The 20,476-nt window shown below is 40.7% G+C and overlaps 1 protein-coding gene across 1 annotated transcript; it reads left to right on the top strand.

The window, feature by feature from the left end:
* Positions 1 to 4,836: 4,836 nt before the first annotated feature.
* On the top strand, positions 4,837 to 12,953 carry LOC148116349 (uncharacterized). Its single transcript, XM_087894380.1, has 5 exons — positions 4,837 to 5,086; positions 5,638 to 5,956; positions 8,577 to 8,673; positions 10,665 to 10,713; positions 11,886 to 12,953. The coding sequence occupies exons 2-5, from the start codon at positions 5,714 to 5,716 to the stop codon at positions 12,016 to 12,018; spliced, it is 522 nt and encodes a 173-aa protein (XP_087750506.1). The 5' UTR covers positions 4,837 to 5,086; positions 5,638 to 5,713; the 3' UTR covers positions 12,019 to 12,953.
* The last annotated feature ends 7,523 nt before the right edge of the window (positions 12,954 to 20,476 follow it).

Raw genomic sequence — 20,476 nt, forward strand, 5'->3', positions numbered from 1 at the left:
TTAGCCATGTCATGCTTTGCCTATTCAGATATCTTGTGGCCTTAGACAGATCTGCAGAGCACATGTTCTGTCTCCAGAAAATATGATAGGAAGGCACTTGGCAGCCCAGCCTCCCTGCAGTGAGAACTCCCTAACCCTGGATCCAAGAATAGCATCTTCACTCCTGACATTTAGGAAATTGTTAAAAACTTGTTCTTTTGAAGAATATTTGGGCCATGAAAATGAGGGATGTACATGCTGGAGGTAAAGTATGGCATGGAATGGGTGTAATGCTGTTAATGAACGTTTTGAGAGAGTTTGTACTCTATGTCATTAGAATGAAATTTGAGATACATTATTATTGCATTTGAGAGAAAAAACAGTATCTATATTTATGGCTGACTGGATACCCCTTATAGACTTTTTTCATGAAATAGAAAAAAAAATGCACTTATGATTTGTGGTTTTCAGGATTAGAGAAAAATGGGTAATAGAAAAAAAAATAGCTTTTTCTGGAATCATAGAGTAAGAGATACAGTAATTATGTATTTGCTGAAAAGGAAATTAGGAGCTCCTCATTCTATTCCTTTTTACCCTTTTTCTGCACTTTTTTCTTTCTTTTAATTATTATGTTATTTCATGTTCTCTGTAAGACTTTAAAATATTTTAAAAGGGGCGTAAATTTGGGTGGAGGCTGCTTAGATTTGTACCAACTGAAATATCACACCAGCCTATGCAATATACAGCATAAACTCTTGCCATTGTGAATCATTATTATGGCATCCTCTGCTGTGTGAATCTAATTGTTTTGTACAGTAAGCCATAGTTTTGTGACTATGCTTGAACTCAGTCTGCAAGAAAGAAATGTAGGAGACAGAAACTGGGGAGAAATATAAACCATGGGAAATGGATAGTTTGTGTGATAAATGAAGCTCACACTCAAATTGTTGGAAATAACAAAGTGTTTTATTAGAACTTTTGCAAAAACTGGTGGGACCTCCAAGCATACAAGCAAGAGAGACCACAGATCTCAGTATATTGTATACATTCCTATCACCGGCCGCTTGTTCATCCTTCCCAGGCCCCAAAACTTGCTAAGCACTCTCAGCCCCCTTCATTTCTCCCCTCTTTGGTATTCCCTTATCACTTTTCTTGTTTATCTGTACCATGCAGTACCTGGCACATGTCTCAAGCCAGAAGCTGTGCATGTCACTACCTGGCAGGGTTCATGCATCATTTTGATATGCAGATATGCAGCAGCATAGTTTTAAACCACTAACTCTAGCTAGCTTGAACGAAGAATAAACCTTATATAAAATGTAAACTATGTCGTTCATAAGCTTTCCACTAGTCTATATTATATTAAATTACAACTTATTATATTGTATTGTTAGAAGAAATATCCTTCTGGGTTCAGCTCCAACTTGTAGGGTTGCCAGGTGTCCACTATTTGAGTGGACAGTCCACTTTTTTCACATTATGTTCATTATTTTTTTTCACACATTTTTTTGAATAAAAAAAATGTCCACTATTTTTTTTCACAAAATAGTGGACATTTTTTTATTCAAAAGCTTTATGATGAAACGGTACGTAATCTAAAGCTGTACAGTCTAAGAGAATAAGGATAGGAGAATCATGTTTTGTCTTTTTTTTCATAAGTTAGAATGAGACAAAGATCGAATGCTCATTGCAATAATCACATTTTACACAACAGTGCAAAAAATGCATTAAAGCAGTTATCTTTTGATATCGAAAATGTAGTGCTGAAGGTTTTTGCCGAATTTTCGAATTCTGCGAAGAAACGAGAAGAGTTGAAATCATTTTTTGAGTTTTGCGAGTCAGAATTCCATGAAGTTTTGCGTCATGTTCCAACACGTTGGTTAAGTTTGTTTAAAGTGGTCAAAAGACTTCTTTTAAACTGGATACCTCTAAAATTGTATTTTATTTCTCTTGGATCTGATGAATGCCATAAGGTTATCCGGAACCTTATTTCGGATCAGGAAAATGAACTTGCAAAGGATTGCAATTTCAGAATTGTATTTATATTTCACGCACTTCTTCATGTCAATAATGCAGGACACCTTACTGAAGCTGGAAAGCAAGAAAATTCTTGCATGTGATCTTCACATTATCATGTGTAAGCTGCATGATTCTTTGCAAAAAAAATACGATGAGCAGTTTTTTGGAATGAAAGTTTTATTTGCCTTACGTAAAAAAACATTTGCCTGAGAATGCCATGCAAAAGTTCAAGAAAGAAGCCATCAACGTGTATCAAAGAGCCATTGCGTACCTAGAAAAGTGGTATAATTTCACCGATTCAGTATATGAGACGCTAAGTTGTTTCAATCTAATTGATCGCAATAATCCTCCAACTTTAGAAGAAATGACGAACATCTGGTTATTATCACCATGGCGAGAAGAACTTCCACCCAACACTCTCTTCGATGAAATTTCTGCCTTAGAAGAAGTTTATGTTCATCTGCAGGGCGATTCATCCCTTGATAAGCGGACGTACTTTTTCAAGAAAGAGCCAGCTCCGAGTTTACTGAAACTGTTCCAGTATTGTGCATCAATTCCGGTATCAAATGCAAACGTTGAACGAATTTTCAGCGTCATGGGAAATTTGTGGACTGACGAACGTAACCGACTGCTTGTATCAGTTCGAAGTGAACTTTGTTTATTTTTTTAATATTTCTCAACGTTGTACTGAAATTAAAGAATTATTCCTTAAACACAAAGAATTGATCAAAGCTGCACAGTCAAATAAAAAATATACACGACAGCAAAGTAAAATGTAATTTAATATTCTACATATTATTATAATATATTTGATGTTTTGAATTTTAAGTAAAGTTTTGAAGTGATTATTTTAATATGTGTTAAAATGTTTGTAAGAAAATATATAATTTAATTGTAGTTTTTTTTTTATTTTTTTACTACTTAACCCCCCCCTCCCCCCCGCTTGTCCGCTATTTTTTTGGAAGCAGACCTGGCAACCCTAGCTCCAAGTGGGAAAAAGACACTGGAAACATGGAGACTGCTTGGAAAGATAGATTTTTTTTAATGGTGGACAGGATCACATGGTTTGAGTTCCTGAACAGAAAAGGGGCGAGATACAGTGAGTCCCCGGGTTTTATGCCCTCTCTGGCTTTGAACTTCCTGGGGCCCAGAAAGGGTATCCTGATTGGTTGTCAAACTACCAGGGGGTGGGGGTCTCAGCTAGCCTTGCTGGCTGATGTAATCTTCCCAGGTACCATGTGGTGAGTTTCTGTTGCTAAATGGGTCCTATTGTGTTAGTTTCTGTTGCTAGATGGGTCCTATTGTGTTGCAGATGATGGTCTATTGACAAAGATGGGAGGGAATTGAGTTTCTGCCTCTGGCCCATTGACAAAGGGTGGGGGCAGAAAGATAGGAGCTGTTTCGTCTTTAAAACATGCTTCTCCATTTCTCATCCAGGGAAACATAATATTCTGCCTTTTTAATATTTCCTAAAATATTTCATTCTTCTAGGAAAGGGGTGGGTGCTAACTTCCTACAGTATCCCACATTAGGAAAAGGCTTTTCTTTGGGCTGTGTATTCCCAGACCCACAAAATTGCCAATCTCACCTTACTATCTTCAGTTGTACAGTATGAATTCAGCACTGCCGTTCCTAAATACACCGTTCTGGAATAGCGTGGAATAAACCAAGGACTACAGTGCTTCCCACACCTGGATAAATTATCCCAAATTGTCTAGAAGTTGTTGTCTTGTTTTCCCTTTAGAGCAGTGTTTCTCAACCTTGGAAGCTTGAAGATGGGTGGACTTCAACTCCCAGAATCCCCCAGCCAGCACTGCTGGCTAAATGGGTCCTATTGTGTTAGTTTCTGTTGCTAGATGGGTCCTATTGTGTTGCAGATGATGGTCCATTGACAAAGATGGGAGGGAATTGAGTTTCTGCCTCTGGCCCATTGACAAAGGGTGGGGGCAGAAAGATAGGAGCTGCTTCTTCTTTAAAACACGCTCCTCCATTTCTCATCCAGGGAAACATAATATTCTGTCTTTTTAATATTTCCTAAAATATTTCATTCTTCTAGGAAAGGGGTGGGTGCTAACTTCCTACAGTATCCCACATTAGGAAAAGGCTTTTCTTTGGGCTGTGTATTCCCAGACCCACAAAATTGCCAATCTCACCTTACTATCTTCAGTTGTACAGTATGAATTCAGCACTGCGGTTCCTAAATACACCATTCTGGAATAGCGTGGAATAAACCAAGGACTACAGCGCTTCCCACACCTGGATAAATTATCCCAAATTGTCTAGAAGTTGTCTTGTTTTCCCTTTAGAGCAGTGTTTCTCAACCTTGGAAGCCTGAAGATGGGTGGACTTCAACTCCCAGAATCCCCCAGCCAGCAGTGCTGGCTGGGGGATTCTGGGAGTTGAAGTCCACCCATCTTCAAGATACCAAGGTTGAGAAACACTGCTTTAGAGAATGATACACACAGCCAATCACAACAGCGACTTTCTGAGAAGCGGTTTGGGATAACGAACCAAGGGAAAACTTCCGAAAGTCCCGCCCTAGCCAGACCTCAGCCGCTGAAAGGCAAACCCGCTTGGCAACGGGAATAACACCTGCACAGACCAATAGGAGGCGAGGAAGGGAAACGCAGCCGGCGCTTCTCTCTCTGGAGCCGGCGGGTCTCGGGAGGCGGACCCTTGACCAAAGCTCCGGCAGAACTTCATTTCCCAGAAGCGCTTGCGGGCGGCTCCAGTCCATCTCTCTCTCTCTCTCTCTCTCTCTCTCTCTGGCTCAGGTAGCAGGTGGGCGGGAGAGCGGGGAGTGGTTGCAGCTGCGGACGCTTTGCGCTTAAAACGCCAGGAGCGCCTCTCCGCTGCGCTTGGTTGGGGGTTTTGTTGCGGCTTGGTCGAGGCTCAGCCGAAGAGGAGGAGGAGGAGGAGAAGGAGGAGGAGAAGTTTCTGGGGGCGCGGAGACCCGAGGTTGTGGGAAGAGAACGGAAACCAAGGTCCGCTTCTACAGGCGCTGCCCCGGGAAGCCTTTTTGCCCACGAGCCGCCCTTCTCCTGCTCTTTTGCGGACGGTCTGGGAGGCGGAGAGCTGCTTTAAGAGGGTCGGGTCCTGTCGCCGCTTGCACCTCTAGAGCAGGATTTTCAACTGACCGTGCTTGGGGCTTTTTTTTTTTTTTTTTAGTCGTCATTCTACCGCCTTTGCCCCAAAGCTGGCAATTTTGTGGGGGTGGGGTGGGGGAGTTTCCTGGGGGGGGGGGTCGATCAAGGTCTATCATGCCTTTAACATATCAGCTTCTCCTGTCTCTTGCCTATCAGAAGGCAGAAATAAAACCCAATCGGGGTCAAAATAGAGCCTCACTGTGCCCTCTGAGCCCAAGCGTCAAGGTCTGCTGTTTGGGGAAGCCCCCCCCAGCCCCCCTTCCTTCCTTCCTTTCTTCTGTCCCTTCCTTTTCTTCTTTTTCCTTCCCTCTTCCTTCTTCCTTCCCTTCTTTTTCCTTCCTTGCTCTCTTCCCATCTTCCCATCTTTTTCTTGGTCTTTCCTCTTTCCCTTTCTCCTTTCCTGTCCCTTCCCAGCCCTCCTCCCTCCTCCCCCCCCAAAAAAAATCCTGGTGCTTTTGAATCTCTTAATTTTCCCCCCCTCTGTTGACCGAAGGGTTCCGTTCCAATCCCGCGGTTGGCGAAGGGGACCTTCCGGGGATCGGCCACCCCCCCCCAACGCCCCACCAGCTATGGCCACGGAGGAGGAAGGAGGAGGCCAGCCCGAATGCCGCTGGGATAATTGGAAGGCGTGGGCCGCCCTTGCCACAGCCGAGTTTGCGATCATCCTCATTTTAGCGGCCGGACTAACGCACTTGGCAATGCAACAAGATGGGGAGGACTGGGCGGATGAAGGCATGTTGTCCCCCTTGCAGAGAGCGAACCAAACCATCCAAGTCACCGCAAAGCGCTGGGAATCTTGTCGAAATCACACGGTACGAGGGGGGGAGAGCGGGTGCGTGGCTGGGTTGTGATTGCCCGGGTGGGGTGGGAATCGGGGAAGGGAGCGGATCCCGGGCATCTGCAGCCCAAATGGATTTAATCTGCAGAACGTGGATTTAAGAGAGCGAACTGCACTCCCGTTAGGTCTGTTCTTTGTGTACCGTAAGCCAAGTTTCGGTTTCCTTTTCCCGGCTGAGGTGCGTTATGATGCGCCCAGCTCATTTAACTGAACGTCTGAATATAGCTGCCGCCACTTATCCAAGACACCGGAACGTTTGGCTTTTCGGTTTGGAAAGTATTTTTCTTGACACGTTTGCTCAGAAGTAAGCCCTGGTGAATTCACGTGGGGTGGGGGTGAGGGCTTACTCTCCTAAAAGCGTGCAAAACAATCTAGTTTTTTTTTGTTTGTTTGAGGTTAAGGACTTTGTGGGAAAATTAGAATGCGGCTTTCCTTGCTTATTTGCTTTTAAAATGAGACGGAAAGCAATTGAAATGCATCTTTGATCAGGGGCCATCTAGCCACCAATAATTATTTTGCCACTGGGAATGTTTCCAAACCATTTAAAAATGTTGGAAATTGTGGAAACTGTTACCTACAGCACCTACAGTAGTCAGTTTGGACAATGAAGATGCTGAATCCTGACTCTCGACTTGAACTGGATCATTTTTATGTCTCAAACACCACAGGGAGGCAGAACAGCGTCTCCAGAAATTGCCTCATTTCTGTTTCTATTTCCCAGGAAAACTCCAGAGTTGGGGGAGGGCAGAGGAATGAAGGACAGGTGTTCCTTCCAACCACAATAAGGTATCAAGAACTCACTGAGTTCTCAAGCCAATCACTGAGAGGGATGTCAGTTATCTATTGCTTGCAATACCATTGAACTTTGAAATCCCAAATTCCAATTATCTTTGAAGACATTTTTGTAGACACAAAACAAGAGCAAAGTCCAAACTTTACTTCCTATGATTTTATAATCCTGCAAAATTCTTCAAAACTGAGTGTTTATATACTTTGCCTCTATCAAATCTCTAAAACCAAAATCCAAATCTCCAAATCCAAACAATTCAAAACTCTTTTTAAACATCTAAACTAAAACAAAAATTGAAATTTGGACAGGGATTATTAGGGTACCAACAAAAAACAGAAAAACAGTGACAATGTTTTGTAATCTTGATGAAATATCCTACTTATATTTCAGGAACAATGTTTTCTCCAACTTTGATTTGGGTAACTCAGCTATGCAAATTGGGGGGGACAGAGGGAGGAGAGGACCTTCCGATTTAGCGGCACAAAGTGGTGGATAATAGAATAGGTAGTTTCTATGAAGAAAAATGAAATGGAAATGTTTTGTCTTGAGACGACTGGAAAGGGAGGCGAGTTAAAATAGTGTAACAGGGTGTAGCTTCTATTGGTGGGTGGTTCTACAGAGAGCCCTGGTTAAGAGTCAGGAGGACCAGCACATGGGAATGAAATAGGAAACTTACAGCTCCGGGTGTAGCTGGATTTTGAAGCTGTAGAGACAATCATGATGGTTTTGCCTTTCACTGAACAAAATATTTATAGCCCAGCTTTATTTTTCAATGCACAATTCAAGTTGGCAAATACTCTTCTTTCTCCCATTTTCCCTTTTACAACTCTGTAGGGGTAGTTGGGCTAAGAGAGTGACTGGGACAAGGTCACCCAATTGGCTTTCATAGCTAAGGCGGGACCAGAACTCACAGTCTCCTGATGATTGGCCCAAAGTTACCCAGCTGACTTTCATGCCTAAAGCAGGATTAGAACTCACAGTCTCCTGGTTGCCTTAACAACTAACCAAGCCTGGTCTCTTAGAATTAGAAACCGACAATTTTGGTAGGAAGGAGATAAACTGAGAACAAGTTAATTGCAGGTTCCTATTAACTTTTGCAGAGAGACAGTAAGACGTCTAACCTTACTGGGATCAAAGACCAAATAATTTATGACTGTTTTCTTTTATTTTTCTTTCCCTACAAAAGCCACCCTATTAACTCTATTTGTATAAGCAGGGACTCTGTATCTCCAGTCTTCGTTGGAAAGGAAGAAGAGAAAACATTGGGAAAAGGCAGAGGCAGGCATGGGGAGCAGATTAGATTCTTATAAAAAGCATACAACAAATCTGTTTTAATCACTTTAAGGACACTTCTTGTTTTATATACTATATTTTATATCACCTTTTTTATTTATAACTCGAGAACCTAAATGTACCTATTAGTATTTCTGCCTTCTGTTTTCTCCACAACAACAGTACTGTGAGATGGGTTGGGCTGAAAGAGACTTGATTGGTCCAAAATCATCCGGCTGGCTTTAAAAATATTTTATATATATAGATATTGATCTTAGGGATGCTGGTTTTCTTTTTTGTAATGGACTGTGAAGTTTAATAAAATTCAGTTTTTGCCAGCCCTGATCTGAGCATAAGGGCTACTAAAGTGGCATATAGAATTGAGTCAAAATCTCTGTGAGACACAGTTGCACTCAACACAGATGTAGAAAACTTCCTCCTCAGTAGATCATCTTCGAAGTTTGCTTGTAAGGAGGATGTTCTCTGAAAGGATTGTGTGTTTTATTTCTTTTTCCTCCCCTGTCTGCTACAGAGAATGCTAGAAGCAAATACATCCAACCTGACGTCCCAGATGGCTGAGCTAAATGCTCGCTTGCGTCTGAAAGAATTAGAAAATAAAGTTCTAGAAGGTGAGAAGAGCTGGGTGGGGGGTTTGTTTTCATACTTCCCAACTCAATGCAATGGAATGAAATTACAGATAGGGAGTCCTTGATTTATGACTGTAATTGTGCTCAGAATTACAGTTGTGAATTGTGCTAGTCATTAAGCAGGTCATCGTTTGACCTACCTGATTTTACAACATTTTTTGCAGCGGTCATTAAAAGAATGCCACCAGCATTAAGCAAATGCCACAGTCGTTAAGCAAATCCATTGTCCTCAGTGGTGTTTTTTTTTACTGGGAACTAGAAGTAAATCAGTTTCGAGCAAAAAATAATTATCTTAAATTGCAGTCAGATAACTGCAGGATTCTGCAAATGGCCATAAATGTGGGCCAGTTGCTAAGCATTCAAATATGATCACAAGACTGCAAGGGTTAAGATGGTGATGTCAAAACTTTGAATCTGGGCCATAAGTTTCCTTTTTTGGGGTCAGTCATAACTTCAAATGGTTGCTAAGAGACCGGTCGTACAGACGTCACAAGTCTTTGCCCATCAATATGATCGCTCTACCAAAGTGAGCAGAATTGAACTAAATTTTGCAAGGAGTAGGAAACTGGCAGAAGAAAAATTGTGTTAGAAAATAGATCTGGATTTAACCAGATCTGGATTCTGTGGGGAGGGGCAGGGAAATGCCCCAGTGTATCTCTCTGAAAGTAGAAGGGAATGGTAGCTTAGAACGGGGGTCTCCAAACTTGTCAAGTTGATCAGCATGGCTGGCTGGAGAATTCTGGGAATTGAAGTCCACAAGTCTTAAGGTTGACAAGTTGGAGATATCCTGTGTAGGATGTTGTTGACTACTCCAGCCTTAAATCTGCTTCTCTTCTGGTCACATGACCCAGAGAAGAGCTATTGGAGAGAATTCCAAAAAGGTTCTACGTCTTTTCATTATTATTTTTTTAAAGATGAAAAAACTTTCTATTGATAAGAATGGAGGTTTTTAAGAAGAGATTGGACAGCCATTTGTCTGGAATGATATAGGGTCTCCTGCTTGAGTAGGGGGTTGGACTAGAAGACCTCCAAGGTCCCTTCTAACTCTGGTATTCTGTATACTATGAGAAAAAAAATTAGATTTCAGCTTCCGAATGCTGTCCTATTCCTTATGGTGCTTTAGCTAACTGTCCAGATGTTTGGACTGAAACATAATTCCACTACACCCCGTTTTGTAAAACTGCAAATTTTAATTGGTTAATTGTTTAAGCATATGCTAACAAGATGCTCAAGGTAATGGGGGAAATCTTTTTTAAAAAAGTTGAAATATTGAATTTACCTGCTCACTAAAAATGCAAGATAGCAGGTATGCCATGAAAACAGGATTCTTCCCACAGAATGCCTCTTTCAGGATGATGCATGCATTTGCTAAAACAAGGATTCGAAGATGGGGAGGGGCAGACAGATTTGATTGAATCTTTTCTGGGATGGTAGCAGAAAGGAAATTGATATGTGGTCAGTTGATTTGGGGCTTCTTATCTAGCTTAGTTTCTGCCTGGAAACCACTTTTGGACTTTTTGCTTGAAAATGAAAGAAATGAAACTTTTATTTGTTTGTTAAATTTATACAAGACAACTCTGGACTGGTCTGATTTGGGGACTTGGCGACAAGAACTATCTACAATTATAGAAATACTGTTTCATATTTGAATCTGTCCTGAAGAAAGATGGAAGTTACTCTTTTTTTTTATTTCCAGCCCTTTTCCCCCCTCTTCTGCATTCCTAATTTTGTTATTTTTCTGATCTCTTCTTTCTCTAATTCCCCTTTTTTCCTGTTTCTTTATATTTTATCCTTTGATGAAATTTAATAGTTTTTTTAAAATGCTTTGTAGATTATGGTAGCTCTTCTTTTTTTTATAGTAGCTCTTTTAGCAAGTATATAATAGCTATATAGTATATAGTAGCCAGTATATAGTAGCTACATAGTATATAGTAGCTCTTTATAGCAGCTCTTTTTTTTTCTCTGTCTGGTAGATGAACTTGCGCTCTTGAAAAATTGGACTCAGAAGCTTCAGGATTTAATGTAAGTAAATTTTGCATCTACAAATAGTCCTCAATTTACAACCATTTGCTTAGTGACGCTTCGGAGTTACAATGAGCCTGAAAAAAGTGAATCACTGCAGTTTTCATACTTACGACTATTGCAGCATCCCCAAAGTCACATGATCAAAATTTGGACACTTGGCAACTGACTCATATTTATGACACTGTCAGTGTCCTGAGATCTGAAGGTCATGGGATCACCTTTTGTGAACTTCTGACAAGCAAAGTCAATGGGGAAAGTCAGTTTAATTTAACAACTGTATTACTACCTTGACAACTGCAGTGATTCACTTAACAACTGTGGCAAAAAAAGGTCATAAAATGGGGCAAAACTCACAGCCTCCTAGTTTCTAGTCTGGTGCCTTTTAACCACTACACCAAATTGCCTGTTGTTAACTGTCTTGATTAGCAGTAGAAAGTAGAAACTTATGACTTATTGTCATAAATCAAGGACTATCTATAATGTATTGATAATATGATAACAATTGGGGTGGGGTAGGACTCTGTTGTGAATGTAAAAATTGGACTAAGATTTAATCATCATTGTACTCTCTAAGTTATGCTCTGCAATTAAGGTGAGAAATTAATTCGTTAAATTTAAATTAATGCATATACTGTAACTACCAAACTGAAAAATGCCCCTCAGAAATATTTATTATTAAATTATTTATTTATTAAATTTATATGCCATGCATTTCATTACCCAGAGTAACTTTGGATAATTTAGAAATACCTAATCAATATCAGGCTCAACACAATAATAAAGGTGAGGTAGGACTATTTTATAAATCAGGTTAGCTTTTCAGGAGCATCTGTGGGCGATGTCAAAGAAGCCCCTCTCCCCTTTTCCACACGTACTGTGGAGCTTTGATTGTATGGTTGCCATCATAACTTTTTTTTGACCCCGCTCCCTCATACAAGGATGCCCTGTATCCAGTGATGGGATTCAACCAGTTCACACCACTTTGGGAGAACTGGTTGTTAACTTTCTGAGCAGTTTGGCAAACTGGTTGTTGGAAGAAATAATTAGGGCAGAGAACCGGTTGTTAAATTACTTGAATCCCACCACTGCCTGTATTCCTTCATTTACTCAACCCAAACTCTTCTCCATAGACTTTCTTGACTGACTTTCTGTTTTTGTCTTTCTTATAGTAATCGCCAAAAGGAGGTTATTGTCCATTTGCAGCAGCAGCAGTTGTTGATACCCGACTGTGGTCACCAAGTCTATCTCCATGTTGGCCTAACCTCCATGTTGCTCATTACTATTGTCACCCTTCAGGTTTAAGAAGCACAGTTGGACGTTACATAGCACAATGTGAAAACAACCAATGCTTTGCTTTTTCATATCAGTGGCCTCCTTTGTGCTGTCTGATGCCATATCTAGCATATCATCTGGGGGAGAAGGGTGTTAACATTATCTAGAATAATGGTTCTCAACCTTGGCCACTTGAAGAAGCGTGGACTTCAACTCCCAGAATTCCTCAGCCAGCCACGTTGGCTGAGGAATTCTGGGAGTTGAAGTCCACACCTTTTCAAGTGGCCAAGATTTGAGAAACACTGATCTAGAATACAGTGGCGTCTGCAGCATGTGGTTAAAAAAATAAGCATGGTGGCCACAGTCACAAATCCACATGGTCCATTTGCAACACCATCTGGCCACCATTTTGATTTTTTTTTCTTAACCACACCTTGCAGACATCCCTGCTATATAACCCAACTTTGGAGCAAGACCTTAATAATTTTTAAGGACTATCCAGAAATGTACCTTTCTTATCCCAACAATGTGATTCCTCCCCTATATCCTCCCCCGAAAAAACCTTAAGTTCAGCCATGCTTAAATTATTAGTTTATTTCTCCTGGAATTCAGGGAAGGCAATAAGTATTTTCATAATGCTTTATTCATGTTAAAGTGTCTACCCAGAATTTGGGGAAAAAAGGGTTGAATCAGTTGTGATTTCTGTCAGCTCTTTGAGATTTGAATTCCGCTATATTCACTTTCTGCCTTACTTTTGAATTTTTTTAAAGTATTAAAAGTTTGTATGCAGCTTTATGTGCATGTCATGTAACATGCATAATTTTGCCTGATCTGCATAGCTTGCACCTTAATTGTAATTTTATGTTATTTTAACTCTTTTGTGCACTTTGACATTTACTTTGCCTTTTTGGATTGTTTTGTATCAAAAAGTGGGTAAGAAATTTAAATAAAAACAAACAAATGTGTTCAGTGCCTTCTTGAAGAGAAATGTATTGCAAAATTTAAGGTTTGTGCAAACGTAAAAAAAAAAAAGGATAGTGTTTTCAGGTAGCATAAAAGCGTGGAAAATGCAAAACTAAGATGGTTCCCTGAAAGTTGCTAGCCAAATGAATTCCCAGCCTTAAATTGTGGGACAGCCATTCTAGCAAATGCAGCTTTTCCCAAAATCAGATACGCCAAAAGAAAGTGTTTCCATGGATCTATGACAATTAGCCATGGCCAACTCGCCACAACAAATTCACCAAGACTTACACTAATATCAAAGAAATGGTGGAATAGAATCATTAAAGAACAAAACATTAAAGAAAAGGAGGGATTGAATATAATGTGAATGACTAAAATTAAAATTTTTTATTTATTTTAGAATAGAATAGAATAACAGAGTTGGAAGGGACCTTGGAGGTCTTCTAGTCCAACCCCCTGCCCAGGCAGGAAACCCTACATCACTTCAGACAAATGGTTATCCAACATCTTCTTAAAAACTTGCAATGTTGGAGCACTTACAACTTCTGGAGGCAAGTTCTCCCTCTGATTAATTGTCCTAACTGTCAGGAAATTTCTCCTTACTTCTAAGCTGCTTCTCTCCTTGATTAGTTTCCACCCATTGCTTCTTGTCCTACCCTCAGGTGCTTTGGAGAATAGTTTGACTCCCTCGTCTTTGTGGCAGCCCCTGAGATATTGGAGCACTGATATCATGTCTCCTCTAGTCCTTCTTTTCATTAAACTAGACATACCCAGTTCCTGCAATCGCTCTTCATATGTTTTAGCCTCCAATCCCCTAATCATCTTTGTTACTCTTTGCACTCTTTCTAGAGTCTCCACATCTTTTCTTCTCTGCCCTCAACATCTTTTTTACATTGTGGCGACCAAAACTGAATGCAATATTCCAAGTGTGGCCTTATCAAGGCATTTTGAATAATTAAATTTAATAGTTAAATTTTCCTGCGGCTAGTTGTCCAGTGGTAAATTGGCCGTGGTAAGTTGTCCCATAGCGAGTTGTCCCATTCCGAGTTTCCATCTATATTTGGTTGGGGAATTCTGGGAGTTGAAGTCCCCCCATTTTCAAGTTCCCAAGATTGAGAAACACTGTGATAGAGAATTTGCTGTCATGATTGATTACGTGGTAGCAAGCTGATGTTGACTCTCGGTGACCACATAGAGACCCTTCTAAACGATGATGCCCCATACTGGTCCATCAGGTCTTCAATGAGGTACATATCCCTGCTATCACAGAGACCATCCATCTTGTGAGTCGTCCTCCACTTCTCTTTCCTTCCACTTTTCCCAGCATCACAGATGTCTCCAGAAACCATAATCCTACTGCAACTACAATTGTCTTCAGTTTACAGCCGTTCGTTTAGTGACCATTCAAAGTTACACCAGCACTGAAAAAAGTAACTTATGACTGGCTTTTACACTTACAACCATTGGAGCATCGTCATTGTCATGTGACTGCATAATTCAATTGACAACTGCAGTGATCCACTCAACTGTTGGCAAAAGTCATAAAATGAGGCTCAGTTCACTTAATGGCCTCATTTAGCAACAGAAATCTCTGGAACCAGTTACCTCCTGAGATCTGGACTACCCCCACCCTATTGGGTGTTACCTAGCGATGAAGACCTGGCTTTTCCGGCAGGCCTGGGGCTGTTGATCTCGCTGTTGCAATCTTGCGAGATCCGGCCATGAATGGTGTGCATGGGCTTTTAATGTTTTTAAATGTTTTTATAATGTTTTTAAATAATTTTTCTATGTTCATCGTTCGCATTATTTTTTGCTGTAAGCCACCCAGAGTCCCTTGGGAGTTGGGCGCATAGAAATCCGATAAATAAAATAAAATAAAATAAATTGTGGGCTCTGCTGTGGTCGTAAATCAAGGACTACCTGTACAGAACCATAATCCAGCTATGATGAGGATATGCTACACTTCTCACTGGTTTAGCATGGGATATAAAGAAAAGTGATTAGTGAACTTCAGTCAAACAGAGCATGTGTATTAGTTCTTGCTGGCCAATTCTTTGTACTTGGTTCCTCCTAATGTGAGCCAACTAGGCAATTATGTCCATAATTTAACTAGTATTACATTCAAATCAAATCAGTGACTTCTCTAAATTCAGGGTTATGGATTGATTCTGGCTTCAACAGTGATAAATCTAACTGCATAAAGAAAGGGAATAGCTTATGAATGATTATTATTATACAGGATGTTTATTCATTTACTGTATTTATACCCCACTTTTATTAAGAGCCGTGGTGGTGCAGTGGTTAGAATGCAGTATTGCAGGCTACTTCTGCTGACTGCCGGCTGCCATCAGTTTGGCAGTTCGAATCTCACCAGCCTCAAGGTTGACTCAGTTTGGCTCAATTGGGCAGTTTGGCTAATTCTGCCCACAGCCAGGAGTTCGATCTTGACTGGCTCAAGGTTGACTCAGCCTTCCATCCTTCTGAGGTCGGTAAAATGAGGACCCAGATTATTGGGGACAACATGCTGACTCTCTAACCCATTTAGAGAGTGTTGTAAAGCACTATGAAGCAATATATAAGTCTATTGCTATTTTCAGAAATAATTCAAAGTGGCAAACATTACCCAACACACCGCCCTCCTCAGTGGTGAAATGTAAAATTTGTTACTACCGGTTCTGTGGGCGTGGCTTGGTGGAGGATAATGTGACTGGGTGGGTATGGCCAACTTTTTTTTTTTACTTTTTTAAAGCATTTTTTTACAACCTTTTTGAGTGAATAGGTTGTAAAAAATGCTTTTAAAAAGTAAGAAAAGGCTGACGATTACAGTTGTGCGCGATCATCAGAGCCTTTTTTTTTTACTTTTAAAGCATTTTTTTTACAACCTATTCAAATAGGTTGTAAAAAAATGCTTTTAAAAGGTTATCAAATGCTTATAAAAGGTTATATGATCATCACAGCTTTTTTTTTAACCTTTTAAAAACAGGAAGTAATGACACCCGGGCGGGTGGGTGGAGCCTCGCGCTGCCATGGCTACCGGTTCTCCAAATCACCTGCCACAATCGCTACCGGATCGCCTGATCCAGTCCGAACCGGGAGCATTTCACCCCTGTTCCTCCTCCTATTTTACACACAATAACAACCCTGTGAAATGGGTTGGGCTAAGACTGGCCTAAGATCACCTTGCTGGCTTTATTTATTTATTTATTTATTTATTTATTTATTTATTTATTTATTTATTTATTTATTTATTTATTTATTGGTTCGATTTATATGCTGCCCTTCTCCAGAGACTCAGAGCGGCTTACAATGCGTTAAGCAACAGCCTTCATACTTTTGTATATACCTGCTTAGTAGGGCTTTCGGCCCCCCCTAAGCCGTGTTCTTTTTTATACAAAGTCAGCTTATTGCCCCCACAATCCAGGTCCTCATTTTACCTACCTAAGAAGGATGGAAGGCTGAGTCAACCTTGAGCCTGGTGAGATTTGAACTTGCAGTAATTGCAGGCAGCTGGCAGCTAAGTGCTACTTATCAGCACTTTAGTCTGCTGCGCCACCAAGGCTAAAGAACTCACAGTCTTTTGTTTTCTAGACTGGGGCCTTAACCACTATGCCAAACTGGGTAACGCCTTTCTTTTTTGAGAAATACCTTGGAATTGTTTTCTGAAAGGTATTCACGCTTTTTTGTAGCTTTGTCAAATAGATGTGTCTGCCAATTCAGGAATCAGATTCCAGAATGGTGCTGGGTGTTTCCTCCAATAGGGTCTAGGACAACTCGCCACGAGACAATAGTGAGTTGGCCACGGTGAGTTGTCTCATTCCATCTCCAATAGGTTGTTCTTATGCCCAGGTTCTTGCTATGCTCCATCAAGACGCAGCCAACTATTGGTGGCACCAGTGGTGAAATCTAAAATTTGTTACTACCGGTTCTGTGGGTGTGACTTAGTGGGGGTGGGGGTAATGTGAATGGGTGGGCGTGGCCAATTTTTTTTTTTAAAAAAAAACTTTTAAAACCATTTTTTCTACAACCTCTTTGGCGAAGAGGTTGTAATAAAATGCTTTCAAAAGGCTCTCACGATCCCAGCTGAGTTGCCTGATCAGCAGAGGCTTTTTCTTCTTTTAAATGCCTCTGCTGATCAGGCAACTCAGCTGGGATCATCAGAGGCCTTTAAAAGCATTTTAAAAGTAAAAAAAAAAGCCTCTGATGATTGTGCGGCTCAGCTGGGCATGGGGGGGGGCAGGGATTTTTGCTACTAGTTCTCCGAACCACCCGCCTCCATCGCTACCGGATCGGGTGATCCGGTCCGAACCGGGAGCATTTCACCCCTGGGTGGCACTGAATAAAAGTTCTGCAGGTTGTCTTGTTGCTGCAACATGCAATTCCACCCTGATGAGTTAATGACAGACAGCCTCCTTTCTGTATAGGAATCTATCAATGGTTGTCCTGCAATCGTCCCAGAAAGCTCCTGTCCTTTACCTGACATGCAAGCCCAATAACCAAATCAGAGGGGGGGAAAGGATTAAGACTTTTATTTGCAAATCAAAGGTTACCCACAAGCAGATTCCAAAATGGGCACACTACTCCTTGGAGTGGACCCCATTTTATACAATTTTGAAAAGCATACATTGCCATGAACCAATCATGGCATTGTATTTTTCACAGTATAAGATGCACCTTTTTCCCCTAAAAAGGGATGAAAATTTAGGTGCGTCTTATACACCAAATGTAGCCCCGCCCACCCACTGGCCCCCATCCTTTGGCCTCTGCCTCCCAGCATATCTAGCAGACAGTGTACTAGTACTCAAATCTCCACACAGTTCCGTTCAATGAACACTTAAGACAAGGAGTCCTACTAAAACAAAGAGACTGCACACAAATTAATTAACAATTCCTTTTCATCTCTGAAGGAAGTATCTGTCCTTGGGCAGCATTTTTTTTTTTTTTGTTAATCAAGTTTTTTATTTTATAACATATAAAAATTCCATTTTCAAATTAAACAGTGTTGTCTGGGTACAAATAATTTTAGGAGATAGTAATCAGAATATTTGCAATAGTGTTCATTACATTAATATTGATTCTATAATAATAGTAATAATAATAACGATATTTGCTTATCCATTTTAACATACCTCCTTCATATCATTGATTCTTTCCTTATAATTCCCTGTTTCTAACTCCTGTTTTTATCAACTAACCATTGATAAAATAAATCAAAAGTCAAAAAGTATTCAGTTTCTTCCTTTTCCTTAATTGTAAGTGTTAGCCTATCCATTCCTGCACATTCTAGTATTTTTTTTAATCACTTTTTCATCTGTAGGGATCTCTTCCCTTTTCCATTGTTGTGCACATACGATTCTAGCTGCAGTCAGTACATGTAAAATCTATTTTGATTTCTTACGCCTGGGGCAGCATTTTAGAGCCACAAGAAAAAAAAAATCTTGTTTAATTATAGGATATCACCAAATCAAAGAAAGCTTTGTTGAAAAAACTACATGTACAGTGTTTTATCCTATTCAGAATACTCTTGCTAGGCCTAGTTGCTTGTTCTTGCTCAAATCCTCTGTAGCACATATACAGAGGAAGAGCTAAGAAAAGTTAACAGTCAGAAACCCATAAGACAACATCAAGATGCCGATACATCTTAGGAAAGCACTGTGAATAAAAAAAAAACAGAAAATCAGATGGGATTTTCTCAAGAAAAACAGGATGCCAACAGGAAACTAGAGATAGCAAATATGGAAACTACCTAACACGATGGTTAGAATTAGAACAGGATAGAGAGGCAACATTATACTCATAGACATCAATTTATCTCTCCTGCACTCTACCTTTTTGGGACTACAAACAGGAAGCTGCTATGCTGCAAAGTAAAGCATCAGCATATAGCCTCATCCTTATTTCTACCACTTCATCGGTAACATATAGAAATACAAACAGTAGGTTGCTGCAACGCGGTGTATTGTTTGGAACTGAGTCTGTTGCTTCCACCCATCAAAAGACAGAGGTAAACAGGGTTAGAAGACTGGAATAGGGGCTGCTTGTGGATGAATGAACTTGCTAGTTGACCCTCTGCTAGATAGTACCTTAGAGACCGACTATGCACACACCACGGCAGCTGTTTTGCAGCAAGGCAGCTTTTCCTGGAAGTGCCCACAGCAATATGTCCCGAAAATTCCAAATTTCCAAATGCCTTCAAGGGCCTCCCAAAGATTAAAGAGTTTGGGGGGAGAAAAAAAAAGAGTTTGGGAGACAGAAAGTTAGAACAAATGGCATTAAAGGATACGAATCCAAGGGAAATGCAGCAACTGCTCTGCAAAGGAGATTGCATGCATCTCCCAAAGAATTCATAGGATGAGGTTTACTATTCCTTTCCACTCAGATACCATGTTCCCCAAAAATAAGACCCTGTCTTATATTTTGTTGAACCCCAAAATAAGCGCTTGGCCTTATTTTCGGGGAGGTCTTATTATTTTGGGGCAGGTGGAGCAAGATGGGGCTCCTCTTGCCATCTTACCTGATTTCCAGCTCTGCGTTTAAATATTTTCGGTGAGGGCTTATTTTCAGGGGAAGGCTTATTTTAGCGCATGCACTCAAAAGCCTGATTGGGCTTATTATCAGGGGATGTCTTATTTTCAGGGAAACAGGGTAGAATGTTTAATTTTTCCAGCAACAGAGCAACAAACAAGGAAAATGCCAGGCTGATGACTCCAGTTCCCAAAATTTCTGGTCTATTCTGACTGAGAATTCTGGGAATTGAAGGCCAGCTTCTTGCTCCATCCCCCCAAAATTGGGACTTTTTAAAAACGCCACAGGACGCGGGACAAATTATTAAAAATTGGGACTGTCCCGCCAAAAGCAGAATCCTGAGGTCATGTCATCACATTTTGTGACCTTCTGACAAGCAAGGGACCCTGCAAACATCACTAATACGAGCCCAGTTGCCAAGACCCTGCTTTCATGCCTGACGGGGCTAGAACTCACAGTCTCCTGGAAATTGGACCCAAAGTCACCCAGCAGCTTTCATGCATTAGGTCAGACTAGAACTCTCAATCACGTCTCCTGGTTTCTAGGCATGTACTTTAACCACTGTACCAAACTGGCTGTCAGAAGGATGTTTACCATCACTTTTGCCAGTTAGGGAAGAGCTTGGCAACATTAGAGGTGGTTACACGAATTCAAAAGCATGACTCCTAGGTTTACAGTCTAAAATTGGCCAAAGCAAAACAAAGATATTGTACTCTACGGTTGGGATAAAAAAAGGCAGAAAAAGTGTGGGTTAACACTTAACAAAGAAGAGGTTACATTTGAGTTTCTCTGGACTCTTCTCTCAAGATGCTCTTTCTGACATGCTAGTCTGCTCATAGCCGAACATATTGCAGCGAACACTATTGTGGTCTTTTTATTGTGGTTTGCGGTGAGCCACAGATGAAGGGTTTCTCTTTCTTTGGGGAGGCCCACGCAGAGCAATTTTAGCAAATGAAAAGCAGGCAGAGCTCGCAGCACGTCAACAGAGAGCGGTTGTAAGAAA

Source organism: Pantherophis guttatus, chromosome 1 (assembly GCF_059756535.1).
Source record: "Pantherophis guttatus breed Tessera chromosome 1, ASM5975653v1, whole genome shotgun sequence".
In the NCBI taxonomy this organism is placed as follows: Eukaryota; Metazoa; Chordata; class Lepidosauria; order Squamata; family Colubridae; genus Pantherophis; species Pantherophis guttatus.